The 14,479-nt window shown below is 33.3% G+C and overlaps 1 protein-coding gene across 6 annotated transcripts; it reads right to left on the bottom strand.

Moving 5' to 3' along the window:
• Positions 1–1,159: 1,159 nt before the first annotated feature.
• On the bottom strand, positions 1,160–14,360 carry LOC112790025 (peptidyl-prolyl cis-trans isomerase CYP37, chloroplastic). Of its 6 annotated transcripts, none has more exons than XR_011879660.1 (14): positions 14,027–14,360; positions 13,667–13,942; positions 12,307–12,396; positions 9,534–9,629; positions 8,006–8,113; positions 7,825–7,874; positions 7,501–7,600; positions 7,312–7,365; positions 6,164–6,322; positions 5,925–6,047; positions 5,468–5,517; positions 5,166–5,380; positions 4,845–4,984; positions 1,160–2,223 (listed from the first exon to the last, which is right to left on the bottom strand). XR_011879660.1 is itself a non-coding variant. In XM_025832235.3 (12 exons), the coding sequence occupies exons 1-12, from the start codon at positions 14,213–14,215 to the stop codon at positions 5,269–5,271; spliced, it is 1,407 nt and encodes a 468-aa protein (XP_025688020.1). In that variant the 5' UTR covers positions 14,216–14,360; the 3' UTR covers positions 5,113–5,268. The 6 variants fall into 6 exon arrangements, 1 of the variants encoding a protein (XP_025688020.1); XR_011879662.1 differs by lacking the exon at positions 5,166–5,380 and having other exon boundaries at positions 1,160–1,897; positions 1,980–2,223; positions 14,027–14,350; XR_011879663.1 differs by lacking the exon at positions 5,166–5,380 and having other exon boundaries at positions 1,160–1,880; positions 1,980–2,223; positions 14,027–14,350.
• Positions 14,361–14,479: the final 119 nt, after the last annotated feature.

Raw genomic sequence — 14,479 nt, 5'->3', positions numbered from 1 at the left:
CAAAAGGATATAAGCACAAGATACCCAACGAATCACAGAAAACCAGATCAACTTCAGACCATAGGCCTATCAGAAAATAATCATCTCCTCCACTATTTATGGAGTACTCTCTTCTCCATTGGCCTCGATATGGCTCTTATCCTTTAACAAACTCCGTGGGCCCAAGTGAAGAAAGTACTTCTTGTGATATGGGCCCCTGTGAGTCAAAAATGGGAATGGCCAATTATCTAGGCAGTGTGTAGACAACTTTTGAAGGTGATTATTTGTTGGCATTAGCTTCTTTGTTTGTTTCTCCCCATTGTTGCATGAAAAAACTGGTGATTGGACTTTTGATGACTGATTAGTAATGTCAAGGTCCATTTGTTCTTTGTTGCTTTAATGACTCTAATTTTTTTAACTATATTTACTAAGCTGGTATTTTTCGTTGTTGGCTCCGTATATTTTGCTTTAATTACTTGATTTTTCTCCTTTTGTTTACCCGTGCCATTTTTTTCAATAATCTGTGCCTCATCCTCCTTTTGCATCCCATCATTTTAGTCCTCCTTATAATTTGTTTTCTCATTCTGTAACACAGAAAATCTAGAAAGATTCCATATTTTCATGCATTCCTTCATCTTACCACTACCTTCGTGATTACTTCCATATTCTCCTATTTTCAAGGTTTTTTGCCACGTATTGGCTTTTGCACAATCATTCAGGGCCCATATGATTCCTCTGAGGCATCAATGACCTTTTTACCATTATCTTTTTTCGTAATTCCACTGCTACCCCCTTCTTCAACCTCTTTCTCTCCTCCTTTGTTTTCTCCATTGCTGATAGCATTGCCTTCGTTTCCATTTATACCTTGATTCTTCTCTTGGCACGTATCTTTGTCGTGTCCCACTCTTCCACAAGAAAAGCAGACTTGATGCAAACTCTCATATTCCACTGCAAGTTTCATTCTATTGATCATGTAATGAGAGATCAGTGGCTTAGCCAAATCTAATTCCACACAAATTCTTGCATATTTACCCCTAGCAACGTCAGCCGTATTGCTATCAACCTTGATGGTTCTACCAATGATGTTGCCAATTTTTTTCAAAATTGGCTGATGGTAGTATTCAATAGCAACTCTCTGCAGCCTAACCCATGCTGCAATAGTATTAATGGTAGCTAAGGCTGGATTAAACTCTGGTTTCTATAAGCGAACAGCTAAATAGTGATCAAATATTTTTCAAGGACCCTGCATAATTGCATAATCAAGGTCTTCTGAATTAAAGAAACTCACAAGAAAATAGTCATTTCCTAAGTCTATCACCACTAGATTGCCATGCTTTCCCCACATTGCCTCCAATCTTCTCCTCATCATCATCAGAGAGATCCTTCGGCCCATAAGCTTCACTATTAGAGATTCCCACTACTCTTTCCTTGGGTCCCTCTTAATGCGCTCTCCTATTACCAAGTTATACAGCCCATTCGACATTTTCTTAATAACCACTTCATCATCTTCCTCCATTTCTTCATTTTCCTCTGTTTCCTCTTGGTTTGTGTCTCCTTCCATTACCTCCTCTTCGCCCCTTCCAGTTTTTCTTTCGCTTTTTACCATGTCTGCAAAAAAGCGTGTTCTTTTCTCCTGTGTCATCTGGTTTTTCTCTGCCGCTACAGGGACCTTTTCGACGTGGGCCTCCCTCTGTACCACATTATTCTCTGCCCCTTCCTCCATCCAATTCGCTGAGCATGGGAACAGAGCTCGTATGCCGGAGAAAACATCATTTGCGTTGGTCTTCCTCCCTTTTTTCAAAGATCTCTTTTCCACCTCCTCCCTTGGTCCAGGGGGCCAAGAGGCCCCACCCCTCACAAAACCACCTCGCATTCCCCTTACCGGAAGAATGAGATGAGAACTGCACAAGATAAAATCCTAGTAGAGCAAAATTGGGAACTTTCAATAGGACTTGAAAAGTAAGCGTAAAAAAACATAGAGCGGGAGATTTATTATTGACCTTTGTTGCTTAGGCATCAAAAGGCAGTTGGCTCGTCCAGCCTATTTAATGAAAAAAAGCGCCATCCATTATGAGCTTATAATTAACGCTTAATCCTCTGACCGTGATAGTACCACATCTGAAAAGCTATTATGCACATTGCTCCTGTCAAGGGATTGTCTGAAATGACTGCTTCCTCACTCCACGCGTCAGAGCTGTGCTAAGACACATGAGCATCCATACCTATGGATGTTTTTCACTATCCCTACCAAAGACTATAGTTGTCAAAACTGAACAAATGATAAAACCGATTAAGCTATTGATTTATTAATTTATTAGTTTAACCGATGAATTATTGGTTGAATCAGTAGAACCAGTCTTATGGAAATAAAAAATATAAACTAGTCAAAAATCCAAAATTAAAATTTAAAATACATATCTTCACTAATATTTTAAAAACAATCAAGTTTAAACAAATTATAATCAATAACTTATAATTCGATTATTATTAAATAAGTATATAAAATTTTAGTATTTTTTTATAATATTTTTTTATTTTATTTTTATATTAAAGTATTTTTATATTTATTATATTATTATATATTATATATATTTATTAAAAAATAATATTAATAAATAACATATAATCATATCATAAAAAGTAATTATATTATAATTAATAAAAATATTTAATATTTTTATTCATACATGTTTAATAATATTTTTATTAATAATTATGAATAATAAAAAATATAATTAATTTAAATATAAGTGAGGATAAACTTAAAATAATATCTAAAAAATTATTGTGTAGTTTTACTATATAATTAATAATTAATATATAAAATATTAAGGAATAACATAGTGCAATGACGAAGAAAGTATGTAGTAATAAGGAGGACTTGAGTTCAAACTATATTTTCATTAATTTTAGAAATTTCTCTTAAGTAGTTTAGTTGGACCGGTTTCTACCAATTTTCGCTGACTTTGAATGGTTCACACCGATTCTTGTCGTTACACAATCTAGAGACTAAATTAGACCGATCAAAAAATCGATTCACCTATTTTTCAGTCAAATCGATCGGTCCAATTCGATTTTTATAACTATGCCAAAGACGATCCCAACCCTAAATTTTAGGGATCAATCATGAACGTTCCCAAATCAAAAGAAGTTTTTATATTAGTGATCATTGGTAGACTTAAGTACTAAAACGAATATTATTGGCTCTTCAATAGGTTAATTGCTCATATCAAATTTAGTGTGGATAATATTGAATCTATTGAAACTTTTTTAGACTAAAATGAGACATTTAAAACGTTAAAACCAAATTAAAATCTATCTTGAAAATTAAAGACCAAAATAATACTTTAACCTTTTATATAATTAGAAATGTTAGTTTATATTTTAATATCAATAAAATATTAAAGGATAAAGTATATTTTTTGTCCTTAAAATTTACTAAGTTTTAAAAATACTCCTAAATTTTATTTTGGTTAAATTATACAGTTAGTCCTTATACTTTTAGTGAATTATCCTACACTTTAAAAGTTTTTAATTGAGTCCCTAAAGAGAATTAAAATTTATAATTTAGTCTCTGTCGTTTAAAAAATATTTGATTTAATAGAATATTCTCAACATATTCGCTATTTTAAATATTCGCTATTTTAAACATGTGAACTACACATGTTTGACAATAGGGACCAATTTGTAGTTTTAGTGAAAGTATAGGAACCAAATGCGTAATTAAAAAATTTGAAAATAACGAAAAATTCTCTAAACAGCAATGGTGAGCCAAGGTGAGAGGCAGAGAGAGTGGAAGTTGTAGTGCCATTTTAGAAAATGAGAAAGCGAGAATGAGAGACAGAGACAGAGACAGAAAACGCTTTGGTTGGGGTGCCATTTTAAAAAGTGCCCTTTTTAACAATTTGAAAATGACCAAATGTTAAGACCAAATTAAAGTCTATTTTAAAAATTAAAGACTAAAATAATATTTTAACCTTTTATATACTTATACAATATTAAAGGGTAAAGTATATTTAACCTTTTAACCTTTTATATACTTATACTTTTATTTTGCTTTAATTTTAGCTAAAAAAATTTTAATTTATATCAAATATATCCGTAACAGCTAAATTTAAAAAAAAATAGAACTAATCTAGTAATAATACATACCAACTATCTCTAGTTTGTTTGTGTTGATAATTGTTCTTGTAAAATTATTACTGAATTGATCCTAAGTTTTTTTAAAAAATTAGCTGCCAGGAATATATTTGATACAAATCGAAAACTTTTAACAAAATTGAATCAAAATAAATTTTAAAAATATTTTTATAACTTTTAATAAACTTTAAGAACAAAAAATAAAATATAAGTTATCTAATATTAAAATATTATTAGTCATGTACAAATTGACATTTTTGTATTCACATGCTGTGTATCAACTTTATAGTTTCTATCCCTTGTACCCCTTGTACCATTAGAGCAACTCCAATGATAAAATAAATTGGAACCTCATTCAGACAAAGATGACACTTCTGAAGTGGTAGAAATTCAACTCAAAGAGACTTGTTTTCTTTCTACTATAACCAATAATATATAGACATGTGTTAATTAAATTAAAAGAAATTAAATAATATTTTGTTAATAAAATTAAAAATTCTTTATATACATGTATAAGATGACCGTTACATAATATGTATTAACTTTATATATATTATACTTTACGTATATAATTAATTATCATAATTATTAATAAATTAAATATGATTTAATTATTTAAATAATAATTAATTAAATAATTAAATCATAAATAATTATGCTAAATTAATATTAAATATTATTATATTAAATATTATTTAAGTAATTTTACAAATTAGAAAACTTACCAAAAGCACTTCCATCCCCACCCCTAACTTTTGTTGCTACTGTCTTGAATGTGTCATCGTTGGCGCATATCGACCGATGAGAGTGCCAGTGTCATCTCTTCATGACCGAGGAGGAAGTGAGGAACCACTGCATACTTCCCCTGAAAAGTGAAACAACCATGTCCATATTATTGTATTACGTATGATGCAATACTTTGGACTTGCCTAACCAAAATATATAGACAATTTTGAATTTTTTTTCCCTCCGCGTTGTCAGGAACACTTCCACTTTACAACAAATTTCAACCATCTCATTTATAATGAAGTAACTTAGAACACAACCTGAATCATGAAAATCAGGCTGGTTCCATTAGCGGCATACATATGGTATTACAAAAGAATGAATGATTGTTCCCTGCATGGGCAAAAGACCAAGAGATCTAACTTAACTATCCTTTGGCAATACAAGGCGGTCTTGGCCTTCGACAAGCTTTGCAGAACGAATAATATCACCAGTTTTTATCTGGGGTAGGATATCTCTCCCATTAGTCGTGTATCTGCATATTTTAATGGCATAATAAACAATGGAGGACAAATTTGACTCTGAAATTGATTATATAGCAAGGTTACAAGTAGGCGCTTACCCGAAAACCGAAAATTGTCCTTCATCAAATGATATCCCTCCCAAGCCAGCCTAGAACAAAGAAAAAACTTACACGAAATAAGGAATGAATTCAGTGGGTAAAAAAAGCAACTACATCTAGAGAAAATCTTGAGAGCCAACATTGTGCAACCAACATTTAGCTTGAAGAAGAAAACATCTGAAAATCTTGAAAACAAGAACCTCTGAAAACTCAATTAGAAGAAACATCCGAAATCCAAACTCAACAAAAATTCATTTTTAGTAGATTTAATACTGGGTTTGTTTGGCAATCCATTGTAGTATTGGCTGAAATTGGTTGTTATAGTGTTGGTTCCCTAGTGTTTACTCTTGCATCTAAGCAAAGCAATTCAACTTCCACCTTTCACTAATATCTTGACTTTTATAACAGAAGTAAGTAAATCTAACGGATGCAGGGGGGAAAACGACGGATTACTTACACTTCGTTTATCATAGAGATAGAAGAAAAACTGATAAGGCGATGAATACTCATCAGAGACTTCATTATGCGCCATAGCTACTGCCCCGTAAACAGATAGAGGAAGAACTGGAAGTTCTCCATCCTTTTGCAATATTCATATGCAAGAAAACAAATGAAATCAGTATCACAAATGCCTGTCAAGTCATGTCTGCTGCAAAAACTCTCTACCAAGATATAAAGGTTAAAATAAAATCGTACCTGCACACTCAGCGTTGTTTTGTAAAGGGGCTCGAATTGTCCAGAGGGCATTATTTCCAAGGGAACACTGAAACCACTGTTCTTATCAGCTCCATTATCTGATAGAATAGCTTGGTTGGAAGTGCTGAGCTTCACACCATCATAAGCTCCATCCATCACCTGAAGGATATATAACCACTGTGAATGCTATTTCCAGCAGATTGTACAGTCCATTAATTTAACATTTAAAACACCAAGACTTGAAGAAAGGTAATGCAATATAAAATTTCAAGTGCACAAACAGAGCTTCTAGACTCTGGTCAAAAGAAATTCAAAATTCCAAACAAAAGGACAGGTTCAGCCCATGCGAAAATTTCTGTAACATTTGCACTCCGACTTGGGTTAGGGTCTTAAAGCAAAGATTTTGGTTCATTTCCCATCTAATTATTAAAGCTAACTTTTACACTTCAAAATTATACATATAAAATCATTTATGCACTTCAACTAAATTCTACTTAAAAGTTCAAGTTTTTAGTAGAAATGGTTTATAAGATGGTATGAGACTCTATGATCAAAAAGTCTAGAGTTCAATCTTTTTTGTCCAAATTCTTCTAAACAAAAATCCAAATTTCAACATAAGATATGGGTTGGACTATGCATGGTCCACACTTCAAGCCCAAAATAGGTTTTTGCATTGAGGGACATAATAAAAACTTGAGCTTTTAAGAGAGATGATTTATGATAAGGATAAATTTTCTGCAAATTTAATACTCAAAATAAAAATAAAAATAAATAAATAATTCTGAACAAATTAAACATGGTATTCAATCGAATGCAACTTCTCCTTACACGGAAACTGTTACTAGAGCCGTGGCAAAGGTTGAGCATTTGGAAGCCACTCTTTTTCTGTTTAAACCATTAACCCCATAGACCAGGATTAAATGGATGATTTAAGAAACCTCGAGTATTTTTCTCAAGAGACATTAGCCAAAGATACAAAACTATTCAAGTAAAGAGCATTCATTACTTATTTATTGCACTCAGAACTAGAAAAACTGAATGGATTAATCATCAGAGATGACGAAAATCAAGAGTGGGAAATGTCGTCTTTGCCAAGGAATAACAATCGACAATATTGATAGGGCTGAAGTACTGCTCAACTACCTTACCAGTTTTGCAAAATTCCCTGCAGTTAATGGAGCAGAGTATCCATCAATAACAACCTGACATCAATGGTTAATCATGAAGGTTAATCATATATGAACAACTGAACCAATTTTTTAAGTATGTTGTATACGTATACCACCTCTTCTGTCAAACAGCTAACCATGGAGGAAAGCATATGGAGTGAGTTATACCTGAATGGTGGCAGTTTTTTTTGATTCACCACCAACTGGAGAAAATGTTGAACCATCTCCTTTCTCAATGGTAAACTCAACAGTTCCTCTCCCTGAAAGCCTACAACAAATTTTAGAAAATATTGATTTTCCTCGCACACTATCTAATTCCCCAAAAACATGAGCTATGAGTGAAGTGTTAGTATATCATTTTTTATGTTACTCTGTCAAATGACACAATTTATGTTGAAATTTTAAGAGGTGAAGTGCTAGAACTCACAAGCATCCACTACAAAGGATCTATATACCATATCTAGGTAGTGAAATTTCAGAAGAGATACTGACCGTGGGTATTGCACATATTGCTGTGGCAACAAGAAAGATATTCCTGGTGCCTGTTGGAACAATATCAAATTCAGATTATGGACATGCTCATACTGCTGTTGTGCATAAATGCAGCTATCTTTTAGAAAGATCAACTAAATATTGATTTCAAGATATTATCATATTAACTAGCAGGGCCTGCCTGTAATAACTCTAGCTCTGCTACAGTATCTAGTGCAGAAGCAAGGTTCACAGATACTTTATCTGCATCCTGTTCCTTTATAGATTGTAGAAGTGCTTGCAACCCACCCTGCGAAATATTCCCATCATTCAGACAGATTCTAAAAACATAGCTACCTATTTGACATGATATGTGAATTATATAACATTAAGAAGATTTCATTACCAAACAAAATGAACTGAAATCACTTGAATAGGCAAAATTTCAGAGTCTAGTGATTTAAACAAATACTTTTATTGCATCCAACAAGTTTTAGGTGCAAACACAACATGTACTGGTTTCGATGTTTCCACTTGTTATTTTCTTTGGTCTCCCTTTTCTAGTTATTAAGCTGCAGCACATTGAGATATTTACGAACCTTCTCTACACATGTCCAAACCACCTAAGGCAAGATTCTGCAATTGTTCTCACAATAAGTGATACATCAACATTTTCTGTAATACAACCTACTAGGAAATAAACCATATTCTATTGAATCCATCATGTGATTAGGGTGTGACATTGAAAAATAAGGATCTTAGGAAATAACTGAGCGATAAGTTTTTGTTCTTGAAACTATGCATCTATTGACTCTTTAATGTGTCTATATATTTCACAGCTGGCTGTCTCTGGAAAGGAACCCAAGAACGTAGGTTATTGGCCACAAATATTGTTCCACACCTTTTCCACCGCAACAATTTTCTTCAAATTCAACACATGTATTCCCATTCCCATCTTATCTGAGTGTATTCAACTATCCAACACGTCTACATCTTTGTAACATTTGATTGAATTTTATTGTGTCATCACCTAACATTTAATCACATACAATATAACCCATGTAAAGTAGTGTGGTAAAATTCTCTTTAATCATGAGTGGTACTTTTCAATCACTTAAATCACTTCTACATTTCAACTATCCAACTTGAGTTCTATAGTTTATTATGGATCCAAGATACTTAAAACATGCGACTTGTGGTATATCTTCCCCAATTTTCACTTCTAAATAGGCTTTCTACACACCATATTAAACCTACAGATTATATACGCTGCAGTACATTACTTAAACTAAAACCATCTGCCCAAATTCTGTCTACTTCTCATTTATTTCCTCTATTATAATCTTATTGGGACTATACCATCTCCAAAAACTATGCATCATGGAATCAGTTCTTAAATTCATTCACTAAGAATGTTTGAATTTCATATTTATTGTTTCATTATTTGAATCCTCTTTTGAGGTATCCAGCATGCTTTTGTCTACAGACACAAGTTATATTGGTAAACAAGGTTTATGAGAGAAGCAATAAAGGAAAAATGACCTTAGTTTCAATATATGAATTATCCTCTAGAATATATTCTTGAAGTCAATTCAACTGAAATCATACTATTTTTGGTTTTTTTCAAGAAGGGAGGCTAACAAAGGAATGCTGGTATTTGAAATGCCTAAAGTCATAAAAATATATACATACAATCATATATTCTAGAAGTTCTCCATTTTCTGAAATACCTTTCCATTTATTAGAGATGCATGTACCAAAGAACCCTTTTCCTTCAATTCTGCTGGTATACTTGCAAGTATAGACTCCTTTTGATCTACTGCTATCTGAAGCAAGGCAGACAATTACCAAAATTAGAAGCCATCGTGCAAACATTATACAGGATGAGGTTATTGTCAAACTAAATAAAATATAAAAAATACAGGGAGATATTCTAAAGCAGTAAACACTACACAAGTTCTGTATTCAACTTGTGAAGTATTCAAGTGCTTAAGCTATATACACCAAGATTTTAAAAGAACATAGGCACACCCTAATTTGGGTTTCGGTCCATTCTGTTTAACAACTAGAAAATTTAGAAAATTTAGCCAACCAATCGTACTCCTTGACCAGCACTTGTCCATCAAGCAACAAGGTTTAATATTTGACCCTAGGCAACACCAGCCAGACAGCCATGATAGCAACTAAGCAAATAGCAACACCAACAGAAGATGATGCAGTGCACCAAGCCAATCAAATTGGCAGTGGCAGGTACCATCACCAACAGAAACAAAGTAGAGCAAAATCTTCACATATTAAAGTAAAGCAGAGATGAGAATCTACTAGAAGAGGGAAACTTCCACAAGATGGTCTGGATTGGATTTGTTTAACTTATGCAAGATGGGCATGAGTCACTACTTCTAGTTCCTGCAGCTAATCGTAGATGCATATTCTAGCTGCTATCTCTTTGGTTAGGCCGACAATTAGACTACTAGAGTTTACTTCTAGCTTTCTATAGGGGTCATAAAAGATGGTAACTCGGCCTGGGCAAATCAACCAAACCACCATTTTCAAGCAAGCACGTCAATCCCAATTCTTACCTGCAATTAGAACCTGGGAGCTAAATGTATCACATCTGACAATGTGAAGTGTCAGCTCACGATTTTAATAACTTTGGTCATAATGCATATACACCAAGCCAACAATCATCATTCATCACACTCAGAAAGAAGGTAACTAGAAAAATGTTCCTTGACTATAGAGCAATTTAATAAAATAACAATTAAGTACCAGTTTCCTATACGATGACTTGATAATATGCTTGATTTAGTGACTGCAAAGCTAATTTTCCCTTAAATATTGTTAATAGGATGTCAAGAAGGACATCAAATCTAATTAGATTCCCCGATTTCTTTTATGAACCTTTTTTGTAAATAGGATTAATTGTGATATTCTTATCTTTTTAGTTTAGCTTACTTTTTAGGAAGTTTTATTATTAGAAATCTTGCCGCTATTTTGGGCTAGAATTTTCCTGTTTTCTAATTGTTCCTATCCTCTATAAAGAGGATGTATTCTATACATTCAAAAAATACACAATATTCAAACACTTCATGTAATATTCATCAAAGTGGTTATCATTAAATCAGAATTCAATTGGGAGATGAATGGAAAACATCATTCACTACAAAATTTAGGGCTCTTGAGTGCTCGGGATGCCATGAGAGCTCACTATTTCTGTGCAATTTCACGAAGATAACATATTGCTTTCCGGCAATACATTGGCAGAAAAAATTTTGTTGTTTATTTAGATGATACAATCATTTAAAGCCACAAGAAAGAAGAGCATGCATCTTACCTTGGAACGTTCTTGGAGACTCTAATGGCATAAAAGCTCTAAATTAAGTTAAGAATGAGTTCTTAAGTGATCGAGTAAATTTCTTGGGTTTTACTATCTCTTCTAATAGTATGGATGTTGATCCACACTGTCCAACAAAATGTGGAAGTTAGAAGTTTCCATGAGATGGCAAGCTTCTATAGGCCTTTCTTTGGTGAAGTGGAGAATTGGGTGAAGAGTGAAGATTCTCACTAGATTAATATAGGACATGTGCATTACACATGATCTTCCTTTTTCTTTTTTTTTTTTTTTTTTTTACCTTTACTCTTATAAAAAGAACCATACTCACTCTTCATTCAAAAACACTCTTCACCATAGTATTACCCCAATTTGTAACTTTATTGTACAGGGAGGACTTGCTGGACATTTTGGAAGAGATCTACTACTTTAATTGAAGATCGTTTATATTAGACTCTACTAATGGACAATGATGAAAAAATTAGATACAAATGTTGTATATGTTAAATTTCTGAAGAAACAAGACTCTAGTTATAATAGAGATCCAGTCACTAACATAGTTTAACTCTCACTTGAAAAGTCATTGTTTTAATGCAAGTGTCCAATAAGTCCAGAAGCCTATAAAAGTATATCTTTTGCTGTTCTTTCAACTAAAAATTAGAACTCTAATCATAACAGATTTCTATCCAAGAAAGTGGACTCCTCCAACACTAAACTTTATCTCATTTAACTACCCATTCTATTTGCATTAATACATTTTAGTATTTTACTGAATCCTTAAATGTAAATAAAGCTGTCATCTACATCCAATGAAGTAGTTATTTTTGCCAACATGGCAATAAGTAATTGAGTGCACATATAGAACTTCTTTAACTATCAGTACATCAAATTAAAATTAACAAAACAACATTCACAAAGACAACAATAACAGCAAAGCCTTATCCCACTAGGTGGGTCGGCTACATGGATCAAACTATGCCGTTGAGCCATATCATGTTAAAAATAACACTTAACAAAATAATATTCACAAAAATCCATAAAAAAAAATCATCGTCCACAAAAATCTTAAGGAATTGAATGACGTTTCTCATAAAGATTAGATAAATTAGCTGTCATCAGAAATAAAAGTAAGGAAAGAAACCTCAGAGGGAAATATTTAAACCTTTAAATACCTTCAATGCTTTCTTCACGTTCCCCTCCATTGTTCCATATGGTTTCCTCTGTGGGATCCTTAACAAGTACGAAATATCTTCCAGAGAATCCTAAAATCAGTAAAACAAAAAAATGCACATTGCTGACAATTAAAAACTATGACAAACATGTATTTAATCTTCAAAAGATGCGACAAGTATCGACCTATGTTTAGATTGATGATAATGGATAAGTAATTAAGTGCAGTGGAATAGAGTCTAAGTCTCCAAGAGAGTGAAATGAAAAGACCAACGACAATATTTTTTCAACTCTATTGTTTAAACAAAATAATAGCGTCTTTAGCAGTCTTTGGATACGAAGGAAGGGAAAAGAGGTATATACAAGATAGCAAAGAGTCGAGAAAGAAAGAGGAGATATTTGAATCGAGTTAAGTGCATTAAGGACAAAGATGGTGAGGTTTCGGTCATAGAAGAGCGTATTAACGAAAGATGAAAGGGCTACTTTCACGAGTTATTTAATCTGGCATCATTTGATTCATGTAGTCAATCCCACCTAGTGGGATAAGACTTTGTTGTTATTTGTTTTTGTATTGTTTAAAGAAAACAGGATTCTATCCCCGACATTTTGAACAAACAAGGAATAAGGGATTTTGGTGAAACTTGATAGGATCACATTCATAACTAACCATTGCATTCCCTTGGTATCATTCAACAATATAGACAATAGAGTTTCAATATATCCCTCTGAACTCTATTCCATTTCACCCAAAATCACTAATCCAATTGTATCCTTAAAGTGTGATTGACTTCAAATAGAATTCCGAAAATTTAATGTGACATTATACTAAGCAAATTTTTTCATATCAAATATGTTCTTAAAAGTAAAAAAGAAAAAAGAAAAAAAAACGTGACAGCACTTCATATAACTTTACCACAAGTGCAATTAATCAAGGGTCATTACTACTACTATATATACTCCAGTTCATTATCAACCTTTTGCTCATGCACAATATCTATAAAATTAAGATAAAAAATTTATTACTATTTTTTTAGTTTCTCAATTACAGTTCCAAAATATTGATATAATGAGGCAGTTTATCTAGTTATTAAATTTAGTTGGAGTAAATATTCAATTCCGTCCTTGAGATTACAAGCACGATTCAATTTAGTTGCTCACATTTCAGGTGTTCAATTTAGCCCGAGACCATTCTTTGTGATTCAATTTAACTCCCAATGTTATAGTTTGTATTAAATCACCAAGAACAATCTAAGAAACTAAGTTGAACATCCTGAAAAACAATCGTAACTAAACTGAAATAGACGAACACAATTTCAACGATCAAAATTGCACATTTGCTACAATCTAGTAAAAAAGAATAACCTGAATGGATTTCATGTTAGCGTTTGCAGGAATAGCCCTTCTCAAAGCAACTTCTCCGGTTCTGGGAACCTTGGTATCCGGTGAATACAGAATCGCCATTGCAGAAGGTGACAGATACGACCCTGAATAATCCCATGGTCCAACTAAAGGAAGCAAAAGAGTGATCTGAACCGACACAATTATGGCGGGAACCAAATTCTTCAACTTCAACTGCTTCACAAAACTAGCTTCTGCTGCTACTGATGCTGACGTGTCACGCTGGCCTGCCACCAGTTCCTGCAAGCACCGGAACACAAAAAGCTTCAGAGAATACGAAACAAATTTGACAATGCAAGAGAGAGAAGTGCACGTGACGGTGACCTTTGCGAGCTCGATGGCCCTCGCAAGGTGGTTCTTGGAATTGGAGAAGCACGTGATAGTGGAAGGAGAACAAGCGGGTCTGGTGCGGTAGAAGAAGGAACGGGTGGTGGTTGCTGGAGAGAAGGATGAAGAAGAAAGCTCGCGAGTGAGGGAAACGGTTAAGGAAGAAGAAGAGAAAGAGAGTGACATTGTTGAAAAGTTGCAACCTTTTGCTGTGGTGATTGCGTTTGAGCGTCTAATCCATTAGAAAGACGAGGACGACTCGTGTGTGGAAGAAGGAACACGTCCTCCTGTGGCTGTCGTCGACGTGGATGCGCAACGACGTCGTTGCCAGTTTCCTTGAAACTGAAGTATAAAATAACTAAAAAATAAATAAAATAAAGTACAAATTACTAAAATAAAATAATTGAATTTTAAATTTATCATATTGTAACTTTTTTACATGTTTGCCAG

Source organism: Arachis hypogaea, chromosome 3, assembly GCF_003086295.3.
Source record: "Arachis hypogaea cultivar Tifrunner chromosome 3, arahy.Tifrunner.gnm2.J5K5, whole genome shotgun sequence".
Lineage (NCBI taxonomy): Eukaryota > Viridiplantae > Streptophyta > Magnoliopsida > Fabales > Fabaceae > Arachis > Arachis hypogaea.
The sequence above is the reverse complement of the archived record's forward strand: the minus strand, read 5'-3'. Positions and strand labels throughout refer to the sequence as shown.

Coding starts and splice junctions, on each gene's coding strand:
- LOC112790025 (XM_025832235.3), bottom strand. CDS start 14,215: ATGTCACTCTCTTTCTCTTCTTCTTCCTTAACCGTTTCCCTCACTCGC. Junction 7,601..7,824: donor CAATATGTGCAATACCCACG/GTCAGTATCTCT, acceptor AATTTGTTGTAG/GCTTTCAGGGAGAGGAACTG. Junction 5,518..5,924: donor ATCTCTATGATAAACGAAGT/GTAAGTAATCCG, acceptor TCTTTGTTCTAG/GCTGGCTTGGGAGGGATATC.